The 17,186-nt window shown below is 45.2% G+C and overlaps 1 protein-coding gene across 1 annotated transcript in view; it reads left to right on the top strand.

Annotated features, from left to right (window-relative positions):
* ADGRA2 (adhesion G protein-coupled receptor A2) overlaps positions 1-17,186 on the top strand; it is a 63,100-nt gene that overhangs the window by 15,671 nt on the left and 30,243 nt on the right. The window contains exon 2 of the mRNA XM_036749428.1: positions 10,966-11,037. Within this exon, the coding sequence (XP_036605323.1) occupies positions 10,966-11,037 (72 nt within the window). The remainder of the gene's footprint in view (positions 1-10,965; positions 11,038-17,186) is intronic.

The raw sequence follows: 17,186 nt of genomic DNA, 5'->3' as shown, positions 1-17,186 counted from the left end.
TGGGCAGTCTCTGCCCCAGATGGGGATTCCCCTCACCAAGGCTTTACCCACTCAGCATACCCCTTTTCAAGAGAAGTCTGGCCAGCATCTCTCCCCACCCCCATTTTTAGCTTCATGGCTTATCCACCCAGTGGGGGAGAACAGCTGCAAGTTAATGCCTGGGATGGGACCGCTGTTGCTGCCAGACTGTGAAGCTCACCAGGGGATGATCTTCTTTCCTAGAAGTCAGACCAATCCTTCCCTTAATGGAGACAGTGGTGGGGAGTGATGGGAAGATAACGCCTTTGTGACTGGTAAGAACCATCGGAGGAGTCAGACTTTGCCTTCAAACCTCCCTTTTTTTGATCTGCCCCACTCCTAGATCTCTCCCTTCTCTCTGGAACCCGATCCTGCCTTGACCCCATTCATTCAACCCATAAATATTTGTTGATCTACCACTTTGTTCAATAACACAGCGCTGGGTGCCGTGGGGAACACAAGCCAGCGTGACTCAGATTCTGGCCCTCTGAGAGTCTTGTGGTCTCCTTAGGGAGGCAAGAACTACATGTCTCAAAAGTTAATTCCATGCAATAAAATAATAACTCATATTTCTGAATCACTTGAAGTTCGGCAAAGTACTTTCCTTGCAGCCCTGTGAGAAGGTAGGGCAATCATTAGTATCCCCATGTAGCTCAGTGATCTTCCTGAGTTCAAACTAACTGTGTGACCCTGAGCAAGTCATTTAACCCTGCTTGCCTCAGTTTCCTCATCTGTAAAATGAGCTGGAGAAGGAAATAGCAAACCCTCCAGTATCGCTGCCAAGAAAACCCCAAATGGGGTCACAAAGAGTTGGACACGACTGAAACAACTGAACAACAACAGACCAGGAAACAGACTGGGAGAAGTTAACTGAGTCTCCCAAGTAGTAAGTAGATTAGGTGGAATTTGAGCCCAGGCCTCCGCAATTCAAGTGCATCTTCTCCCCTACATCATGCCGCCTCTGGTTTGGAAGGTGTCAGTGTGTCTGGGCTTTCCAGCTAAGCACGCCTCTCTGCCCACCAGCAATCTTTGCCCTGTTCTTTGGTGTACCCATTATTTCATCTCAGCTAGACCCTCCCTCCACTCACATAGATTGTAAGAATAATAATAGTAATAATAAACATTTACATAGCACTTGCTATGTGCCAGGTGCCGTTTACTTTAAAATTATTATCTCATCGTAACTTCACACCAAACCTGGAAGATAGTTATCCCCATTTCACAGATGAGGAAATGGAGGCAAATAAAAGTTATGTGACTTGCCCAGGGTCTCACAGCCAGTAAGCATCTGAGGTCAGATTTAAACTCAGGTCTTCCTGATGCTAGCCCTGTGCTCTATCCACAGCACCATATAGCTGCCCTTTAGAGACAGTCTTCATGAGTTGTTGTGGTCAAAAATATTCATCAGAGGGAGATTAGCCCTTTGGTGGTAAGCTTCTCCTAACTTAGGTAAGTTGACTGTCAGACAGTAGACATACAGTCCATTGTCAAGCCTATACTTGAAGTCTTTCTAACCTGGCAGAGCCCCCTGGAGCTGGTAGTCAGCTGACATAGTCTTTGAGAACCTAGGATGATCTCCACCTCATGAAGAGACATGGTATGGGAGAACTTCAGTGAAGATATTAAATCAAACATCTTAATTACCATCTCCTATCATCTTCCTCTCCTATGCAAATCTCTTAGAAAGAAGACAATGGAAGAAGACAGAGACCGACCCTGGAACCCATATCCTTAGAATAGGTGTGATATTCTTATGGCTCGGGAAATGAAGCACCTGAACCTGGACAGGTCCGTTTGAAGAGGGAAGCGTAGGTGTTGGTGCCCTCCTTCAACATGGGAAATATAAAAAAGGCACTGGTTGTATTTAGGTGGTCAATAATTATATGTACTCATGCACATAGAGAGGTGAGCCAAGTAGGTGAAAACTCAAATCAGTTATGTTCTAGAAGATTCATGATCTCATCAGCATAGGCCCTTCTGCATCTACACAGGTCAAAACCCCATCATACCTTCTCATCCTGATCATAAATCCTCCAAGGAGGATATACCCCATGTTCAAAAATGGGCCACCATCTTGTTAATGATAGAATCAAGGACTTGGAACAAGAAGGAACCTTAGGGACTAAACCTACTCTAAATCAAAAGTAATCAGGCATCCTCTGGAGTTGGCCATCTGTTGCTTCTCATTCTCATTACATGACTATCCACTCACTTCTGGTTATTTGTATTTTTTTAAAGTTACGTAAATGTTGGTGTTAAAGAGATGAACTTTTGTAACAGTGGGAAATTTGGTATTATTGAGAATATTGTGTAATTTTCCAAATGTAATATATCTTTGATCGAAATCAAAACACTCCTTCTATTCAGCTCATTTCCCTATGCAGCGTTTATCCGATCTTCTTGCTAAGCAGAGAGAAATGAAGATACAGTAATCCTACTTTTGGAGTAGAATCTCAGCTGTAAAACACTATAGAGCGGGGAATCTAGAAGTCTATAGGCAGTATCATTACACAAAACAGCAAAAACAATTAAGGAAAAAATAAGTCTATGGTGCACTTGGCATGAGATCTAGACAAGTCCAAGAAATTCTGTAAATGAAACAGGAAGGAGGACAACAGATAGGTATAAAAAGAACAGATCTGCTTGTGTTTCACAATCATCTATTCTCAACTCAGTGGTACAGTTGCTAGAGTCATGGACCTGGAGTCAGGAAGAGCTGAGTTCAAATCCTGCCTCTGACACCTACTAGCTATGTGACCCTGGGCAAGTCACTTAACTTAATTCCTCTTTTTCTTTCTGCTCTTTGCTGGTGCTTGGGTTGGTGACTTTATTGGGAGGGGCGCGGAATGGTTATCTTTCAGAAATGTGCCTCAGTAATGTCTGCCTCAGTTACTCCTTTTTTAAAATAAAGATATAATAGCAACCACCTCCCAGGACTGTTGTGAGGATAAAATGAGATAACATTTGTAATGTGCGTTGCAAACCTTGAAACACAATTTAAATGCTAGTTATTATTAGTGTCAATGCCGTATTGAACACTGCCTACCTCTGTACCTTATTGCTATGCAGAAATGAAGTAACGAGCCCTAAGAAGATTGAATTATAAGTGGTTGAACCTAACCAAAAACATGCAGAACAACACAGCCCTAAATGAAGAGTAGTGCTCTGATACTCAAAAATTTCCCTCTTTCCCTCCTTACCCTTCAACTCTTGCACAACAAAATTCTCATTCTCTACGTGTCCGGGTGTCAGATAGGAACTGGAGATGAAAGGGTCCAAACAAACTTGTCACATAAAAACGTGAATGAGGTTACCTTCCCTGGTGGATTTGAATCTTAAAAGAGGATGCTCCTCAACTCCCATGGATTATCTGCCAGTGGTGAAATTCAAGCATTCTGGCTGTCAGATAGCGGGGAGCTACTTTTGAGTGGCTTATCTTCTCCATCTTTCAGGAATGGGCATGACGTGGAGAGTATGAGCACTAACCAACAATGCCATGCTGGGGAAGGACTGAGACATCTTCTGTGATGGGAAAAGCTCTGGTCTGGAAGCTAAAGACCTGGATGCAAGTCCTAAGTCTATCATTGACTCCCTTCTGTGGCTACGGTCGGGTCCCTTAGCTCTGTGCAGACCATCTTGGTGGGCCCGTATAGACATAGCCAGTGACCATTTCTGACCACCCCACTCCAGTGTGGTGATACACACATGTTCCCTTTTTGTCCGGATCAGCCAACTGAACCCAGCAGGGGGGATCTGCAGAACACTCTAAAGGGGTTGAGGAAAGTGAAGAATCCTCAAGGCACTGGCTGCCTTTGAATATCATGAGATAGTACTCTTCCTTATCTCCCCTTGGACTCAACTAGCTCAAAATCCATAGTCTGCTGCTCCAGAATAGGTGTGCTAGAAGATCTTTTCTGCCAGATCCCTTATTACCTATTCTACACGCAGCTCCCACTGCCACGGGGGTAGGAATTGCCCACAGGTGCCTTGGTGGCCGTTGAACTCCATGCAAGTTTCCACTGTTCGACCCCTGTATACTGGCCATGAGGCTGCTAGCAGTAAAGTCCCTTCTAGGTTCACTGAGCTGTTAATTTCTTTTAAGTTGGTAAAAAAGGTCTTGGTTTCTGGATCTCACACAAGAAGACCTTGGCCCAAGACTTGGTACTGAAGGCAAAGTTTCAGAGTTTCTTGTTGTTGAGTTATTTCAGCCATGTCTGACTCCCTGTGCCCCCATGACCCCATTTTGGGGTTTTTCTTGGCAAAGATACTGGAATTGTTTGTCATTTCCTTCTCCAGCTCATTTTACAGATGAGGAAACTGAGGCAAGCAGGGTTAAGTGACTTGCCCAGGGTCACACAGCTAGTAAGTATGCGAAAGTAGATTTGAACTTAGGTCCTCCTGACTCCAGAACTGGTGTTCTATCCACTGTGCCACCTAGCTGCCCCTCAGAGTCTCAGGGTCCCATAAACTCTGACACTGAAGAGAACCCAAGGGAACAGGGAAGGGCTAAGAAGGACATAGCTGATACTGACCTCGTGGCACAGGCTCATCTCTGTCAAACCTTTTGATGTTAAAACCTTAGGCGGCTCACCATATATGTGGCCAGGGAGACAAGGAAGGGGAGGGGATGGTGAGGAGGAGGAGGGAAGGGAATAGACATCAATTAAGCATCTGCTATGTGCCAGGCACTGTGCTGAACACTTTTATAGATATTATCACATTTACATTTGATCATCATAAGCCTTCTACAGGAACACACCTAATGCAGAGGTACACATCAAATGAATGAATGAAGCATTTATTGAGTGCTTACTATATGCAAAGCACCAGACTTAATGAGGGGGATACAAATAGAAAACAATGATTTCCCTGCTCTCAAGAAACTAACATTCTAACATCCTGTGCCCTCATTCCTAGACACTCAAAGCTGAGGTGGGTTTCTCATCAGCCAAAATGATGAGAAACTGGTACACTAACTGGCAATATTTTGTGTTGCCTCCATATCTGATAAGCATATTGTCTGTATCTGATTCGATCCTTACAACAGTCCTGGAAGGTCATGGATACAGATAAAAATGTCTCCATTCTCTATCTAAGACAACTGAGACTCAGTCACAGATGGCAATGCCTGGACTCGAGCTCAGGTCTCCTGATCTTGTGCCATTTTCACTGTGCCACATGAGAAGAAACTGAGATTCAAAGAGTTGACCTGCCCAAGGAGGCACAGTTAGTAAACACTAGGGTGAGGATCTCTATTCTCTAAAGTCTAGCCCTCTTTCCACTGTGTTTGTCATGAAATCTGAATGGGTCATATTAGGGGTGCTGTTCTTGTGTCTGTTTGTAGGTATATGCCTAGAGCCTGTGTGCCCATACGTGTGCAGAGATGGGTATGATCTGGGGCCATCTTTCTATACATATGAGTATCATGTGTATCTCTCTGTCTCTTTCTCTCTCTGTGTCTCTCTCTCTCTGTCTTTCTCTCCCTCCCTCTCTCTTCCCTTCCCTTCCCTTCCCTTCCCTTCCCTTCCCTTCCCTTCCCTTCCCTTCCCTTCCCTTCTCTTCTCTTCTCCTTCTCTCTCTCTCTCTCTCTCTCTCTCTCTCTCTCTCTCTCTCTCTCTCTCTCTCTCCCATCTTGTGATTCTTTCATGACTACATAAACGTTCTCTCTGATGAGGGATGAATAGGCTGTAATTGCTAATATTTATATAGCGCCTACTATGTGCTCGCTGTACTAAGCTTCTTACAATTACTATTTCATTATTGCCTCCTTGGAAGGAAGGAAGCAAACACTTATTAAGCACCTACTATGTGCCAGGCATTGTGTGAAGTGCTTTGCAAATATCATTTCATTTGATCCTCATAACAACCCCGGGAGGTAGGTACTGCTATGAACCTCATTTTATAGATGAGAAACTGAGGCAGTCAGAGGTAAAGTGACATAACTACTAAGTGTCTGAGGCCATATTTGAACTCAGGTCTTCCTGACTCCAGGACCAATGCTCCATCCACTGTGCCACCTAGCTGTGAAGGGAATCTAACAACTTTCTGTCTTGGTAAAAAAAAAAAAATCCTCCAGCCCCTTGCTACTTAGGTCTCTAATCTCATTAGTGGTAACTAAGTTTTTCCTCCTTCCCCTCTGATTGAAGCAAGTAACTGGAACAGGACTCCAGCCTTTTGTGATGGACTCTGCTTACTTCCCCTCCTCTTGATTCTAGGATTCAGTGCCCAGGACTCACATTTGGCTCCCCTCTGTCCAGGAAGGACTTGGGCTGGGTATGGTGGGAGGGGGGTGTAGGGTGAAGCAGGGGTCTGGGGGAAGAGAACTCTTAAAATGTTTATTCTGGAAAAGCCAGGACACTGCAGGGAAGAGCCAAAGTGGTTGGGAAGGGAAACCCACCTGGCCCCTTGAGTCCCTGGTGCGGTTGGAAAAGCCTGTTGTGCCAGGCTGAGGTGGTGTCTGGAGGGATGTGAAGCCTGGGCAGAGGCTGGCACAGCATCCAGGAAGAGTGGCGTAAAGGCTGGGGTTGCGGCTCCTTCCCTCCCTCCCTCTTGCTTTCTGTGTTTGCCAGTCTCCCCCCAGCCCCATGAGGCATCCTTGGGGACAAAAGCATTCACTCGCTTTTCCTGTCATAGAAAAAAGCAATGAAATAAGGAGCAGGAGATTCTAGACCCAACCCTGCCCCCCTCAAGTAGCCCCTTTCCTTGTCTGGACTTCAGTTTCCTCCTTTGTAAAATGAGGAGGGGACGTAGTTCTAATATTCTATGAGTGTTTGGGACAACCATGTTCATCAGTGCCAGCTGAAGTATAGGTAGGTTCCCTACCCATTTCAGTAATAGCAGATCCTAGCAACGTCTGTAAAGAACGGACCTCTCCTTCATTCATAACATCTCCTACGTGTTAAGCACGCATGGAAATTTGTTCACAGAACAAAGCAGGGAGTTGAAACTAACTTTCACAGCCATTTAGGACAAAACCCTACTTCTTGGAAATACCCAAATCACAGTAGCAAACATGGCAGATTCCAGGGCTTGAATCATCTAAATCACCGGTTCCCGAAGTGGGCAATACCAGCCCCGGGTGCTAGAACTACCCAGGGGGTTGGTTGTAGCCTCAGGTGCAATGGAGGGGCATTAAATAAAAATAAGGGGGTGGTGGAAGCATAAGAAAAGAAGAGAAGAAAAATTTGAAAAACCATTTGTACAGGTTTCTTCTTCTGTGTAACAGAGTTAAAATCATAGAGATTACATTATTTTCCAAATAAACACACAAAATGCAAGCTATATCCTTTCAGTGGTCAAGTCTGACAGGTATTAACAAGCAAGTGCTGGCAGGTGAGCATGTTTCAATTTGTCAGGAAATCCAGCATGCATCGGCAGGAATATGTGCGAGTAATGACTTGTTTATAATGATACCATGTGGATTCATGATGCAATATTGCATCATCAAAATTTCAGTGCATGAAAAAACCCACAAATTTACAATTAATTATTAAATTTAAGATGTGTCATTTTTAAAAAAAAATTTATATTTTTTAAATGAGGCAAATTTTTTTAAAACTCTTAAAGGGTTAAAAAAAAAAAGTAAATTTCGGGGTGGGAGCTGAGTAATTTTTTTAAAGGGGGCAGTAGGCCAAATAAGTTTGTGAACCTCTGATCTAGAAGGAGGGGCCTTCGTAGCACAATGGAATGATAAATTGTGTTGGAGTCCTACAACCTCAGATAGCATCTCTGACATTTTGTGGGCTTGGACAAATCACTTAACATCTCTGGATCTTAATTTCCTCCTTTAGAAAATGAGGAAGTTAAACAAAGGTGTTGGGTAAAGCCTCTTCCAGCTCTAAATCTATATTTGCATAAATTCTCCACTTTTGCTTATAGATAGAATCAGAAGTGTGCTAGAACCATCTCCAAAGGGCTTGTTAGAGCCAGTTGTTAAATTTTTTCAGAGCAAAAGCATTTGTAACTTAGAAATCAGGGAATGCTACAAATAAAGACCTGCTTTGTTATTTTGTTGATCTCTAGACTTAGGAAAGAGATGGAGAAAAATGTTAATGCATATTAAACTTTAAAATATTTTTTCTCTTGGGGAGCTGGTTGTTAAACATCGACCTGCACATCTCTCGACGTAGCTTTACTGACATTCAAGTATTGGTAATGTCAGTGAGTAGAGAGTAATAGTCCTTACTCATTGACATTAATGGCGGAAGGTAAAGAGAAAGCATTTGCCACCCTTGGACCTTTGCTTTGGGGAGTGAGCTAGCTTTCTGCAGTCCTAAAAACTGAATTCTGGCTAGGAACTTTGCTTTTCCAATCTTCCAAGGGTCCAGTTCTAGGCTGGTTAGCAAAGCTAGAAATGTGGTCAGCAACTGACTTGCCCACACAGGGGGCTATCTATCCTGGAGGGGTCAGTCAGTGTTGTTAGGGATAGAACGTCTGGCTATCTCCAGATGAGGGAGTTTAGTCCCCAAGGCCAAGCCAGGATAAATCCCCCTTTCTGGATTGGGTGGGGTCCATTACTCCCTTCTCTAATAACCTATGTCTGATTTAGTCACTCACCCCTTTCCACCATTAATTCTAACTGTCCCAGATTCATAACTGCTCCAGACTCCAAGAACTAACAACTTCCACCACACCCCTGAGATAGAGGACTGAGGAGAAAGAAATAGGATGGATCTAGCATAAAATGGGCCCCCTGGCAGGCCCTGCTTGGAGTCCAAATTGGGCAGTGGATGGAGGTTCCTAGAATTCTAGGTGCTAATTGAATATAAATAGAATCCAGCTGCTGAGCTGGAAAGGAGTTCAGAAACCATCTAGCCCACCCTCCTCATTCTACAGATGAAGAAACTGAGGCAAACAGGGTTAAGTGACTTGCCCAGGGTCACATGGCTAATAAGTGGCTATTTGAAGTCTGGGGGTCATGTCCCTACCCGGCCTCCCTACAATCCCCTTCAAGGATCCCCCAGATCCTCCATTGTTCCCTATCTCCAGACTCCTGACCCTGATGGTTTGTTTTACTCTATTAACCACAGTCTTGTGGCTAACGAATTGACTGGGAGGGTGCTTTGGACACACACACACACATACACACACATACACACACACACACACACACTCTCTCTCTCTCTCTCTCTCTCACTCTCTCTCTCTCTGCCCTGTTGGGATTTAGAATGTCTCACTCCCTCTGACATCAGAAAAGGGAGTAAGGAGGAGAGCTATCTCTTCTTCTCCCCCACTAATCCAACAAGTTCCCTCTCCTCTTCATACCTCTGACTTTAGCTGCCGAGTGCAGACAGGTGGCTGAGATGGACAGTGGCTTTGGTGCCTGTTACCTGGGTCCGTCCACTCCCTAACAGAGCCTAGTTCCAGTGAATGGATAGGAGCCTAGAATTATTCTGCAGGAAGAGACCTTAAAGTAGAGGTTATTAACCTGGAGTCCTACAACTTCATATATATGTATATATATGTGTGTGTGTGTGTGTGTGTGTGTGTGTGTGTGTGTGTGTGTGTGTGTATGTGCAGCTAGATAGATAGATAGCTATTTCAATATAATTGGCTTCCTTTGTAATCTTTTTTTTTTGAGACAATTAGGGTTAAGTGATTCACACAGCTTGTAAGTGTCTGAGGCTGGAATTGAACTAGGGTCCTCTTGACTCCAGGGCAGGTGCTCTATCCACTGAACTACCTAGCTGCCCCTCCTTTGCAATCTTAGGCATTTTATCTAGGTGCAATTAAAAACATTATTCTCAAAAGGAATCCATAGGCTTCACCAGACTGCCAAAGGGGTCCATGACACAGTAAAGGTTAAGAAATCCTACCTTTAAGAAGATACCATCTAACTCCCTTCATTTTACAAATAGAGAAGATGAGGCCCAGGAAGGGTTATAGTGTAATGGAGTCATGGAGGAGCCCCTTAAAACCTGTGTGATGTTGGGCAAGTCACATACCATTTCCTGGCCTCAGTTTCCCCATTTGTAAAATATGCAGTTTTTAACTAAACTTTTTACCAAGTAAGCTCTAAGTCTATAATCTCTAAGGTTAAAAGACTTGCCCAGTTTCCTCCAGGACTGTCCTATCCCAATCTCCTCCTAAAAGGCCTTCCCTTGGGAGACTCAGGATCCCAACCTTTCCGTCCTCTGACCTATCTCTCCCCAGGCCTCAGGAAAAAGGGACTGCCCCGGGTTGCGGATGGATACCAAGAGGCTCATTAAAGATCTTTAATGAGCAATTAGCTGGGAATGACTGAACCCCTTGACTGGGCCCCTGACTGTGCTGCTCATGAACCCAGGGCCTTTCCACTTGAAGCTTTTGAGGATCTGGCTGAAAAGGGGCTAGTGGAAAGGATGGGGAGGAAAAAGCATTATGATGGGAGAAGGGAGTGCCATCTAAATAGGGGTTCCCTCCTCTTTGACTGAGGAAAAAAACAAACCAAAGAAACCTGGGAAAGTCTCCGCTTAGAGCCAGAGCTGCTCCCAAAGCCTTCAGTCCATCAGCTGGCCCCTTGGAGATGGATTTGCATCTTCAAATGAAGTTGGGCTTGGGGTGGGGGTGAAGGCTAGGTATAAACTTGTGGCTAAAACTCCCACATCCTTTGAGTAGGGGACCCAAACGGTGGCAGAGGATTGCTCGGAGGGGAAAGTGTTGGGGGGGTTCCTGAACCACCAACCCTTCCCCTCCCATTCCAGGGGGCCAGAGTCCAAAGGAATCCAGTCCCTACTTTCCCTGCCTTGCTTCCTTCCCTCAGTGGGAGGCTCTTTGGGAAGTCTCACTACAGGGGATGGATCCAAGGGCAACCTCCTTGCCTTCTGTGATCTGAGGGAGGGACCTTATTAACCCTGTCCACCAAGTATGCTAGGAAATTGTGAATCAAGGTGCGTCTGTCTGTTTGTCTCTCCGATTTTGCTGCTGGTAACGGGAATTTTCTTCCCATTTGTTTTTCACCCTTCACAGGCTCCTAAGCAATAACAAACTCACCGGACTTCGGAACGGCTCTTTCTCTGGACTTCACATGCTGGAGAAACTGTAAGTGTCTGAGGCTCACTCAACTTCATCTCCCTCCAGGCTTCCACCCTGGTAGGGAGTAGGGGCAAGTGGCAATGCTGTGGGTGGTAGAGGAAGGGCTGCTGGATTCTGTGAACTATTAGGAGATGATAGTAAAAGTCTGACCACTGACCTCCCTGGCTTCTTTTAAGTCCTAACTAAAATCCCTCCTTCTAAAGGAAATCTCCAATCCCTCTTAATTCCAGTGCCTTCCCTCTGTTAATTAATTCCTATTTATCCTGTATACTGCTTGTCTGGTATATATCTGTTTGTGTGTTGCCTCCCGCATTAGATTATAAACTCCTTGGGGCAGGGACTGTCTTTTGCCTCTTGTATCCCAGTGCTTGGCACAGTGCCTGACACATAGCAGGCACTTAATAAATGTTTATTGGTTGATCAATTCCAAGTTGCTGGCTATTGCAAGCATGAGTCAACCTGGAGTACTTCATGGGTATTCTTTGGAACCCAGAATCAAATCCCAATTGGGGTCCAGTGATCTGACCTTGCAAGATCCACAGTTACAACTAGAATATGTTCATCTGGGGCAAAAACCAATCTGTGGATGGTGGGAGGCCAGTGGCAGTGCAGAGGACAAGCCATCCTCTGATGTAGTCATGGTGGGAGAGGGGACAGCCCATCTCTTACCCCAACAAGGGGTCCTGAGGTTCAACAACTGAGGGTCACTTGGGGGAGGTGCCATAGTGACAGGACCCTGGAAAGTGGCCGGGGTTGACTGTGAGATCTCAGAGGCACTGCCATGGTTACAAGAAGAAAGCCTGCTTCCCTTCCTTGTAGGTGCCCTAAAGCGAGGCCCCACTCACCCCATTCTAGTTACAACTCTGGCAATCTCTATTTAATATCCTCCCTCCAGTCCCTTATCATCATGTGATGGTGACCCTAGGTTATTCCAGGAGTGCTGTAATAGGGATGCAAATACAAAGAATGAAACAATCTCTTCTTTCTAGGAGTTTATATTTATTGGAGGAGATAAAAAGTACACATGTAAATAAATACAATCAATATAATGATAATAAATACAAGGTAACTGAAGACAGGGCAGCCATGTGGCTCAGTGGATAGAGCACCAGGCCTGGAGTCAGGAAGACTCCTCTTCCTGAGTTCAAATCTGGCGTCAGACACTCACTAGCCATGTGACCCTGGGCAAGTTGCTTAACCTTGTTTGCCTCAGTTTCCTCATCTGTAAAATGAACAGGAGAAGGAAATGACAAACTGCTCCAGTATCTTTACCAAGAAAACCCCAAATGGTATCACGAAGAGTCGAACATGACTGAAAACAACGGAACAAAGGTGAAAGAAAAGATAGTTAAGGAGGAGTAGCACTAGCAGCTGGGGCAATTAGGAAGGGCTTCCTATAGAAGGTGGTGCTTAAGTTGAGTCTTGAAGGAAGAGGAAGGTTCTAAGGATATTTTTTGCCTAGTACAACTCAAGAAGACTTCCTAAGAAGGCCTAAAGGGGGCTGCAGTTTTCATGGGTAGAAGGAAAATGATCCCACAGGGATGAAAATCCTAAGTCTTTAAAAGTATTAAAGACATTCCCTAAGTCAGATGGTCTAAAGGGGAGAGGGAGGGAAGATAGGAAAATATTTATTTATTGTTGGAAATTTGTTAAGGAAAAGCAAAGAGAACAAAAGCCTTTCAGCTTTCACATACAATCTGATTGCAACCTACCTCTTTCTTCAGTCTTGTTTCAAATTCCTCCCCTCTAAGAATCATTTCTTCCAACCCACTTGGACTTCCAGCGGCTCCCTGACCTCAGCATTCCATCTCTTGCCTTTGTACGTTTGCACAAGCTGTCCCAACCCTCTGACCCCCAGCCCCACGCTTGGAATTCACATCATATCAGAATCCCCACATATCAGAATCCTCCAGCTTCATATCAGGTACCAACCTCATCTCTCCCAAACCCCCAATTAGTGTTGTCTTCTGTCTCAAATAATGCTTGCGTACTTTACCTGATCTCTCTTTTTGTCCCGTTCACTCCCTATTCTGTGTTATCATTTTTTTGTGTATATGACTCACCCTGGTGGAAAGAAAGTTCCTTAAGAGCAGGACATTTTAATCTTTGTACTCCCATCACTTAGACCAGGGGTGGGGAACCATAGGCCTCGAGACCATATGTGGCCCTCTAGGTCCTCAAGGGCCTTGAGGTCCCAGTTTCCCCACCCTTGACTTAGCCAGGGCTTTCCAACCTTAGGTTTTTATTGAAACAATAGACAATATATTTCGATTTGCCATTTTAGTGAGAGCTCTGCTGTAGCTTGGCTTCATTTACTAAAGCATTTATGTAAATTTCTGTGCTTGTAGGTGGGCTGCATAAATCACACTGCAGGCCCATGTGGCCCTCGGGCCACATTTTGAATAGCCCTGATTTAGACTATGCCTGAAACATAGTAGGTACTCAATAAGCAAATGCTTGTTGACCTGAATCAATGCTTATATCAAAGCATCTATAATGTTTTGGAAAGAGCAATGGACTTGACCTCAAGAAACCTGGTCATATGACCTAGATCCTTCACCTCCTTAGGTCTTAGTTTTTCATCTGTAAAATGAGGATTTGAGAGTAAAATAAATTCAACAGATGTTTACTAAGATGTAAAGATGGTTTTAGGGAAGCAAGGTGGTACAGTGGATCGAGGACTGGTCTTGGAATCAGGAAGACTTATCTTCATGAGTTCAAATCCAGCCTCAGACACTTACTAGCTGTGTGACCCTGGGCAAGTCACTTAACCCTGTTTGCCTCAGTTTCCTCAAGTGTAAAATGGGCCAGAGAAGGAAATGGCAAACCACTCCGGTATCTTTACCAAGAAAACCCTGAATGGGGTCACAAAGAGTCAGACACAACTGAACAACAACAAAAAAGATCTTTGAGGTCTTTTATTGGTGTGGCTTCTAATTCAGATGCCTTTAACTGTTACTCTGTTGAAACAAACACCAGGAAGTAACAATCCCTTTCCGCTCAAAATGTCTCATTTCCCTTACCTTTTCTCTACCCCCATCGCTCCTCCACAGAACATCAAATGGATCCTTTCCCAGAACTGTGCCTCCTCAGGTCCTGTTAGGATCAGGGAAAACTAACCAGGTCCTATTAGGATCCTTGAAATCTGGAACACAAGGATGGTTGGATAGAGAGAGAAAGGAAGGGGCTGGAAAAAAAAAAGTCTGAAATCGGATTGGGTGCCATGAGCAAAGGCTGTGTTTGCCAATCAGAAGACAGTGAGAGTACGTGCATGTCTGAGTATTCGAGAGTGTGTGTGTGTGTGTGTGTGTGTGTGTGTGTGTGTGTGTGTGTATGAACTTACAAACAGTGGGCATGTTTATGTGTGTACTGAGGAGGGGGCGTACAGTCAGCATCTACTCAGTGCCTCTCTGCAGTAAGAACATACTGTGTGCATGAACTGGTACATTCTCTAAGACTTATGCTATGATAAGCCTAAAATAATTTGACGGAGAAAATGAGAAGACACAAAAAGAGAGATTTTAAAACTATCTCTGGCTGCCAAAAGCTGACCTAGTGGCTTTACTCTCTCTACGCAAGCAGTTAGGAATCTAGGTCGCTGCTTCCTAACTTCAGAAGAGTGCCTGAAACCTGGGTGCTCCTTCCCAGATTGTCTGCTGCTTTATTAATGAGCTATTAGCTCATTCATGAGCTAATTAATTATGACATTAATGATCTATTAGTCCTGTGAGGGACCTTAGAGATGATTTAGTCCAACCTCCTCATTTGACAGGTAGAGAAACTGAGGCTCAGAGTAACTTGATCCAGGACACAAAGCTAGGAAATGTCAAAGCCCTAGAGTCAAACCCAGGTCTCTTAACACCAAGTCTAATTATTTCCCTCATAGTATGCTGCCCCTCACTGATACCTTTCTCTGTCCATCAGTCTACCACAAGCCAAATTCTGGTCCTTTATTCTGGTCTTTTATTCTGCCTGCCTCTGCCTCCCTATTGAGTTGTACAAGTCCTGGTCTGCGCAGGGAAGGGAGGGTAACTCACGTCTGTATGAGTGTAAGAGAGAAGGTGAGTGTGTAAAGGCCGGAAAAATGTCTGGGATGATCTCCAGAGGTCTGTGCTCTGAAAAGAGAGGAGAAAATACCCCCATGGTCTTAAGAATACTTCTTTTACAGGATTTTGTTGGCTAAGGCTTTGATTTTGGATGGGAACCACAGAGACTGGAAAAATATGAAAAGGGGAGGGCGCTTAGTTGATTCCTGGCCAGGAAGTCTCATCTGGGGAGCCCTGGGTCAGAGCTCGACATTCAAGAGGAGGAGCCATTCAGACCCAGCCTCCAGCACCCACCACCCAGAAGGGCTCAGCCTGGTTATGGGCAAAAAAGGGCTGCTCCCTCCTCTCCTCCCCTGGAATGTGTCCTATTTACATCCACCTACCCAGCCTAGTCTCAGGCAGTTTTCAAATGAAATTAACATTGTTGCTAGACTGAAAATTCTTTTCTATGTTCCTTTACATCCACCCACACGCTACACCTAATGGTGACTCCCTATGCCAGAAGTGTGCAGGAGAATATCGAGAGAATTTGTAGCAGGAAAGTACCTTAGAGAACATCTGTTCCAACCCCTTCATTTTACAGAGAAGAAAACCAAGGCTTAGAGAAAGGAAATAAAACGTCCAGTGTCACACAAATAGTAAAATGAAGAACCAAGGGCAGATTTCAGGTCCTCGGACCCAAATTCAGGACTCTTTTCACTATGCCAAGCTCCCAGGAATAGGTGATTTATATAGTTTGTTGAAGCTGGGTTAGGAAGCCCTGGGTTCAGATCCTGCCTCTGACACTTACTAGCTGCATAACCTTGAGGAAGTCCCTTCTCTCCTGGCTTCAGTGTCTCATCTGGAAAAGGAGAAAGTTGGAAGAAATCGTCTGTAAGGTCCTGGGGCGACCCCCAGAAACCTTTCCCAGTCCACTGAGGGTCCCGAGGACCACGGTGGGGAGAAGCAAAGAAAGGGAAGAGGAGAATGCTTGGGAGCATTCATTTCACTCTGTGCCTTTGCAGGCATGCTCCTATCCGCTCCTTGATGCACGCACACAGACACGTGTCTGAGCCAGAGGAAAAGGGCTTGGGGAAGGTAACTCGGTGGGCCCCATAATGATTTGTAGCTGCCTAATGAGATTAATGAGCCCTGAGGGCTGGTATGCGGCTGGTGCTGGGGCACTCATTAGAAACAGAATCAGCGCTGAAGGAAGGAGGAGAGAGAGTGTTCCTTACAGTCCAGGTGGTTTCTATTAGCTTGTGGGTGGGGGCAGGGATATGAGGATGCTTCTGCTGTCTTTCCTGCCTCCCGCCTCCCTCCACCCCCATATTAACTAGGGAGGAATTTGGGATAGAAGCTGCCACCAAACCTCTTGTGGAGAAGCTAAGGGGCCACTCTTCTTTTGACCCAGGAGTGAAAACGCAGGCAAGATGTCCTCAAGACTACAAGGACAGAAAGCCTGGAGAGGGACCCTGAATATGGGGAGGAGCCAGGACACTTGGCTTTCACAGTTGCCACCTAGAGATTTGTTCCCAGACAAACAGAACGTGGGTGCCCAGGGTGCTGTTCTTTACCAGTTGTCAGCCAGGCTCCACGTTCTAATTAACCCTGGAAGTCCTGTAGGGCCCCAGGGGAAGCTGTTCTGTGGCCTCAGACCCTGTAATTTGGTTTCCAAACTCACAGGCAGGGAGGTCTGTGGGGGCTAGAGGGAGCCAGCTCTGGGCCACTCCACCCAGCCCCCTTCCTGAGCGTCTGAGCCTACGAGCTGAGGCTAAAATGTCAGAGGGATGCCTCCTGGGACACCCTCCGTCCGGCCTGTGACTCCCTTTGTGAAGGTTTAAGATGTGTGGTGTCACAGTTAATAAGTGAGGGTATCTGTACCTCCTAAGACTCTCTAAGAGTTTGACTGACACATTCCACCTTCTGTAAGATACAGAGGAAGCCATATGTGTGTGTAAGTAAGGGGGAGGGGATGAGAGAAGGAGAGGGAAGGGAGGCCTTTCTAAAAAGAAAATAGAGGTGGGGAGAGGGAAAGCACAGAGCCGGGGACTGGGAATCAGGACACTTGGGTTCTAGGCTGGCTGTATCACTAAATAAGTGTATGACTTTGGGTAAGTTATTTCTACC

The sequence above is a fragment of the Trichosurus vulpecula genome, chromosome 3 (assembly GCF_011100635.1).
Source record: "Trichosurus vulpecula isolate mTriVul1 chromosome 3, mTriVul1.pri, whole genome shotgun sequence".
In the NCBI taxonomy this organism is placed as follows: Eukaryota; Metazoa; Chordata; class Mammalia; order Diprotodontia; family Phalangeridae; genus Trichosurus; species Trichosurus vulpecula.
Note: the sequence above shows the minus strand (reverse complement) of the source record. Positions and strands in the feature narration are given on the sequence as shown.